We start from the raw sequence: 6,681 nt of genomic DNA, 5'->3' as shown, positions 1-6,681 counted from the left end.
CAGCCGGGCTGAGGGCCCCTCCCAGCCGGGGGCTGAGCCCCTTCCCTGGTCCCCCCTCGCCCTCGGGGGTCGGGCCCGTGTGCCCCGCAGCCCTTCGTGCCGCTCTCCGGCTCTGCAGCCCCAAGTCCTGCCTGCAGGCCTTCCTTCCCTTCAGGAGTTCCCCTTCTCTTCGCCGGCGGCCTTCGGCGCGGATGGCTGGGCTGGAGGGGCTCTGTCCCAACTGCCCGTGCCCGGGAGGACTCGGGACAGGCATGGGGGATACCGGCGCCGGGGGCTCCACCTGACTGGGGCTATTTTGGGACCTGGCAGTCTCAGGAGCTGCTCTGATCCTGTTGAGCAGTCTCTGCAAATCCTGCCAGTATTGCAGGGATGTGCTGGGTAGCCAGGAAGATGGCTGCAAACGATACTGTTCCTGCGAAGCCTTCGAGTCCCCTGGGATTGCAACCCTGGGCTGAGCCGATGCGGCTGTAACAAAAGCAGAATCAGTAATGTAATCAGCCATTTTGTCCAAGCTCAATAAATACCATGTGGGAGACGGTGCTGTGAGCAGCTCCCTGTCTCTCTGCAAATAGCACCGTTCTCCAGGGAGAGCCAGCTGGACAGGGCTTTTGTCCTGGCCCAGGGGCAGAGGGTGGCTCCCGTCGCCTGCCCTCCTGCTTCCCCCGTTGTGGGGACATGTGTGTCAGCATTAGGTGAAATGCCAGGTTAGAGCTTGCGGCTGCTTTTCTCTCAAAGAGCTTTCCAGTTTGTGGATGCGTCTCCATTTCTGGTGTATTTCCATCAATAAACACAAAAATCTTCCTCTCTCTTTTTGTCACCTGTTTAGCGAGATGGTCACGCTGAGTATAAAGCCAGGACAGCGGTTCACCTTGCTGGACTGGCACACCAACTCCCTTCTCATCTCAGCTGGTGCTGAACGCCAGCGTTCTGCTTCCCACCAAGTCCGGCAGGAAGCCCGAGCTCTCCGCAACAAAACCAACAACCAGGTAGACCTTCTGGCAGGTTGGCTGCTCCCAGGTTTGTCAGAATAGCGGGATGAGGAGTTGGGGAGAGTGTCTAGATCTGGGTGCGTGGCCAAGGGAATAGGAGAAGGCTTTACCTCTACAAAACCTGCTAAATATATACGTTTACTTCCTGTAAACCCCTGTGCAGTGATGCGTGTGTACTGTCATGTAATCCCTGGGTGTGATTCTCATGTCTGTTGTGACTTCTGTTTTTTTCTGTGCTCTCCATGTGTGTAAATGACTGTTAGACCGAACGGCAATGTGTTGTACTCCTGTGAGGGGTCAGTCAATCCTGAAAACAGGGAAAGGCTTCAGCAAGATTCACAGTTGCGATTTAAAAAAGAGTAATGGTGTTTCTCCTCTAATTCCAGACGAAATGGGATGAGCATGACAACCAGACCCGCCTGGCCGAACGTATCAGCAGCGTGAACAGATGGAAAGAGACCCTGGACAAATGCCTTGCAGACATAGATGCGGAAATTGATGCCTTAGCCAAAGTATGTTGGGAAGACAGATGGCTGGAAATCAACTTACACTCTCAACACGGGATGTTAAATAATTGAGAGTTGTCTTCTGCAATAGGCAAGCCCATATGGAGTTCAAGGGGGGCTTATTGACGGTATACTGAGATCTATACCTGATGAAATGACGTCCTGGAAAGCAAACCACTGAGTTCTTGGCTGAGCCAAGCCATTTCATGGAGCTGGGCATTGCATGCTCGTTTTTGGGTGGGTTTTGTTGGTAGGCTTTTGGATTTGGGGTGGGTTTTTTTGTTTTTAAAGCTCTGAAGGATAACGAGGAATATGTTAACACCATCATTCAAAAAAGTTTGATTTTTAAATAGAGAATAGCAGTGGCACATCTCTCCGATTCTTTTCGTTCTAAAGCCAGAGGCTGCTGCTCCTGGAGTCGTTGGCGCCCGGCAAGGTGTGATTCCCAATGCAAATAGCAGATGTAGAGGACTAATGTGTTTGGCTGTTGCAATTTTCATTCCAGATTTGCTAAAAGGTTTCAGAACTGCAAAGACAGGCAGTGCGAGGCCCTCTTAACAAGGGTATCAGTGGGTTCCCCTTCCTTTCTTCCCCCTATCCATGAAGGAGACACCACCACCACCACCCCCACGCAATTGGCTGCTTCTTCCAGGTGAAGGAAGCAGCTGAATGTGCGCTTCAGGCAAAGAACTTGCCTTTGGACATTTCCATTGAGTGCCTGACACTCCGCGAGAGCCGCCGCGCTATTGATGTGGTGAGGGACCCTGTGGAGGAAGAGCTGCGCAAGGAGGTGAAGGTGATAGACAAAGCCAAGAGAGAGCTGCAGCAGAGAGTGAACGAAGCCTTTGAACAGATCTGGTGAGGCGAATGACACAGCTTTTGGCTGGACTCTGCCCTCCTTCCTTGGCCTCAGCAGTTTAATGTGCCTCTAATGCCGCGCTGGGGTGGGCAAGCAGGCCAGGAGCAGTGAACCACTCAGAGGAGCCTTTGATTATTGTCAAGGTCTATGGGGTTTGTAGGGGAGAGCACGTCAAGGGAGATTTCATAAGCATCCTCAGAAAATTTTGGCCTGGACAGATATCTTGTGCCACCTGCCTTGGTCCTGTGGGTGTTAAAGCTCCCAGGCCCTAATCCTTCGTGGGTCACTGCCCTGCTGCAGGAGGGCGGGCAGCTCAGTTCACCAGTGCGGTGCCAGAGCAGAGCACGGGAGTGCCAGGCAGCAGTAAAGCAGGGGTGCTGCTTTACCAAGTTGGGCCCAGTTCGCTGAGAGGGCAAGAGCTCATCACTCATTTTAAAAAGATGTCTGATGTGCTGATGAAAGCTTTGCAAATTGTGAGCTGCCTCTCCCCTCTGTGTGCTTGCTGCTGACTCCAACCCTGCTTTCTGCAGCCTCTTACAGGAAGCTCGCCAGCAGCTGAGTTGTGACCACCGGCACAAGACGGAAGCATTGGAAATAGATCGCATGTGCTTGTCCCTCAATGTAAACTCCCCCAACATCTCCTTCAAGGTCAACCCAACACGAGTCCCAGATGGGTAAGGAAAGAGCCTGCCCTTGCACGGCCAAATCCATGCTGGTGCTTGAAAGAGCCCTGGGATGCTTTTTCCTTCCGTGCCACACCCTGGCTTGATGGGTGCAGTTTTGGAGAGAGCTGGGAACAGGAGCTGTCTTCTGGGCTTTGTTGTGGCTCTTGAATTGTGAAGCCACAGACTTTTGGGAGTTATCTAAATTGTCACTACAAAACCAGAGAAGCTAGCTGCCCTGCCTCCCTCGTGCTTGGCTATAGGTGACACTCAGTAAGTGTGGTATTGGCCCTTGGCACTGCTTACAGCAGAGCTGCTGCACATTTTCACTTGCTTGGCATTTCATAGCATGGTTTGGATGTGTCCCCGGTTTGAGCAGATGTTGGGCTTGGTGCACGAGCCATGGGGTAGCAATCTCCAGCCGGTGCAGTGGGGAGATCAGACAGGATATGACCTCCAGAATTCCTGAATCATTTTGTACTGCACAAAGACTCTTGGCCTGCAGCAGGTGGTTCCTTTTGAACTGTCCTGCAAACACTCAAGTTATTTTCATAACTGCTGATTTGTTTACAGATCAACTGCACTTGATGAGTGGGAACAGAATAGCCAAGACAACAAGGAGCGTGCTGAGGCAGAAATGAAAGCCTCAGCTGAGCTCCGAGGAGCAACAGTGCTTACCATTGCACAGGTAAATTAGTCCCTTGGCTGTGAATCGGTGGTGCAGGAGTTCTGGATCTGGTGTGGGAGAGCCGGCTGGCACGTGCTGTGGCCAGAGGAAGGGAGTCTTTGAAAAGACAGCATTGGCCCATGGGCCTCTGAGAGCAGCTGCCCTCCTAGTTTAAAAGAGGAGCTAGAGTATGCTGAGGAGCTTGCAGCAGTCTCAGCAACCTGGAAGACCCGTGCTGGTCCATCGTTCGTTGCCTTTTGGCTACAGGGGGGTGCCTGACCTGCACAGGCATGGCAGCGGCCAGAACCCAGCTGGTTTTGCTTGTAGGGTTGTCCAACCTCACAGGCAACAGCTGGGAGGGAGACACCTTCTAGGTATGTGACTGGAGCCTGTTCTCTCTCCAGACAAACAACGAGCTGGAGGCTCAGCGGGTAGCTACAGAGTTTGCCATGCGCAAGAGGATTAGAGACTTGGAAAGAGCCTATGATGAACTGAAATGGCAGGAGCAGAATGTAAATGTTGCTTCTTTGGTTATCGACCACAACCTTGGGTGGGAATTGAATCCAAAAGCCTCTTTGTTATGTGGAAAGCTACTTGGCCTGAGCATGGCTTCCACATGAGAGCTGTTAAGTGGCACATGTATGATCCCTGCAACACCCTACCTCCTTCTGCTATCACAGTTGCTGCTCTGGCATTTCTCAGCAGCAGTGCCAGGTTTTGGCCTTTTTATTTCATCCCTGATCTCAGCCGCTGTGGCCATAAAACACCAGCAGCACCATGCCTGGTCTGTGTGAAAAGCCCGATATATGAGCAGAGGGGTTCAGTACTCAGAAGCCCACCAGGCCTCGTTTAAAATCCATTCCCAGCACAGAAAAAGCCCAGGATGCGTGGGGGCTGTTTTCCAGTCTGTATAGCTCATGGTACATGTCTTTATCCTTAGACCTTGGAGGAAATTGCTGAGCTGGAGGAGGACATCCGATGCTTGGAGGAAGATCTTCAGAGGAAAATGCAAGATCTGAAAGTGGCACACACCCGCTTGGAGACCCGCATGTATCGGCCCTATCTGGAGCTCTGTCGGGATCAGGTACCAGCCTCCTGCCAGGAGGAACCAGGGGAACTGACCGGATGGGGGCTTGCGTGTGTCTGACAAATGTGGGTGCATTTTAGAGAAAACTACAGGGGGCTGAGCATTGGATCCTACAGTCACCTGGTAAAGCAAGGAAATAAATGTCATAGCTGGGCTAGAAGGGGAACGAGAAAACCGTGGCCTTTGTAAAGCAACACTTCAGCTCTGTTAACTGCTGTTCACCTTCTTCCTCCTCGCCTCGCAGGTCCAGTACGGCCTAACAGATGAGGTCCACCAGCTGGAGGGAACAATCCATGTGCTCAAACTGAAGCTAGCAGAGTCACAGTAAGTCTCCTGCTCTCTAGGGCAGCGCAGTGGCCCAGCATTGCCCATGTGAGGAATGTGGCTCTGTGCAGCCCAGGACCTGGCACGATTCCAGAAGCTGCATTTTGGAGCTCGTGTCTGTTCAGATCAGGAGTGGAAATAGGCTTTGGACTTGGTGAGGAGTTGGGCTGGGCGGCAGGGTGGAGGCAAAGCACGAGAGGTCTGTGTCGTGGGAGGGTCAATGGGGTTGCCATGGTCCCCGCTTGACTCTGACTTCAACCAGGCACAGACAGTTCTAAAAGGGGAAAAAAAAAAAATGGATGAAAAGTAAAGGAAGAAATAGAAGTGCTGCTGTGGGCTGGCCTGGGCTCCCAGGGTGCACATCTCTGCGCTGCACTCCAGGAGCAGCATGTGGGCTGGCTATTCACAGCCCCAAACAATGCTGCTGCTATGCACCAAGAAACATCGGATGCATTCGTTCTTCATACAAAGGCAAAAGCTGCACAGATATTTCTGCTGCCAGAAAGTGGGAAGTTGGGTGTTTCCTGTCCAACTTGGGAAGTGAATGCAGTGTTTCAACCCAGCTCCTCTCACTTCTGCTTGTTCCCAGGGATGCCTTGGATGCTCTTTACAGTCAACTTCACCGCATTCGGACAGATATTGGCTACAAAGCCAGTTCACTGGTGCTGGACAACAAGTGCATGGACAGCCGGAGAAACCTCCTGGTCCCTGCTGAGAAATTTGTGCCAGAGGTTGACACTTTCAACCGGACCGCGAACCGTGCGCTCTCCCTGCCGAGGAATGGGCAGCTGGAGTTGGCTTAGTGCGCCGGGCAATGTTGTGCAACGAGCCACACCGGGGAGAAAGCTACCAGTGACTCAGTTCCGTAGCAAGGAGGGCAGACATCTGTGTTGTGTTAGGATAATGTAATTCTCCTCTCTCTTCCTCCTCCTCCTCCTCCTCCTTTTGTTATATAACTGTCTGTCCCCCTGGATGATGTTTATAGCCTCTTGCACTCCGAGGAGCATTATAAACAATAAAGAGTCTGTCCCCAAGAGCAGTTGTCATCCGACAGTGTTGGAAGCATTTTGTGGTGATTGAATCCATCTGGGCTATTTAGGGTTTTAAGTCCTTTAAAGTGGAAGGCGGTGCTCTGAGAAGGGGCTGTGTAAGGGTGGGTGCACTGACTCCAGTCTGCTCGCGTGAACGATTAAAGTTTGGGTCGGGATTTCCCCCTGCCCGCTGGCCCTGTGGAGCTGACGCAGCTACAAAAGCAAGAGCTGGAGTCCGTTACGGCTCTTGTGACGATGAACTTGTTAAAATTGAATTACAGTGCTCCCACTGCCGTGAGTTTATTGTTTCTATTTCAGGCTCTAACCCGAGGTGCCGAGGCCCGCACGCTCTCCCTGGGAGACGGCATCGTCGCAAACCGGATTACGGCATCTGCGACAGGACCTGAACTTGGCCTGCTCTGCCTCCCCCGGGGGAGGTGATGCTCAGTAACCGCCCCGGTGGAAAGCAGCCTAGATTTCACTCCTGGCTCTCAGACTAAATTTTGATAATGAGAAATTGAGGGCGAGGGGTGAAGTCGCCACTTTCCCTTCCTTT

General features: G+C 52.4%; 1 protein-coding gene across 1 annotated transcript; it reads left to right on the top strand.

Annotated features, from left to right (window-relative positions):
* The first annotated feature begins 830 nt into the window (after window positions 1–830).
* Window positions 831–5,897, top strand: TEKT2 (tektin 2 (testicular)). The gene is made up of 9 exons (XM_009708092.1): window positions 831–986; window positions 1,376–1,501; window positions 2,148–2,353; window positions 2,885–3,028; window positions 3,590–3,704; window positions 4,088–4,195; window positions 4,624–4,767; window positions 5,015–5,094; window positions 5,684–5,897. Exons 1-9 carry the CDS (start codon window positions 831–833, stop codon window positions 5,895–5,897), a joined length of 1,293 nt encoding a protein of 430 aa, XP_009706394.1.
* Window positions 5,898–6,681: the final 784 nt, after the last annotated feature.

Source organism: Cariama cristata, unplaced genomic scaffold (assembly GCF_000690535.1).
Source record: "Cariama cristata isolate BGI_N322 unplaced genomic scaffold, ASM69053v1 scaffold34689, whole genome shotgun sequence".
In the NCBI taxonomy this organism is placed as follows: Eukaryota; Metazoa; Chordata; class Aves; order Cariamiformes; family Cariamidae; genus Cariama; species Cariama cristata.
This window is presented reverse-complemented; position numbering and strand designations above follow the sequence as displayed.

Coding starts and splice junctions, on each gene's coding strand:
- TEKT2 (XM_009708092.1), top strand. CDS start 831: ATGGTCACGCTGAGTATAAAGCCAGGACAGCGGTTCACCTTGCTGGAC. Junction 2,354..2,884: donor GAAGCCTTTGAACAGATCTG/GTGAGGCGAATG, acceptor TGCTTTCTGCAG/CCTCTTACAGGAAGCTCGCC. Junction 3,705..4,087: donor CAGTGCTTACCATTGCACAG/GTAAATTAGTCC, acceptor TTCTCTCTCCAG/ACAAACAACGAGCTGGAGGC.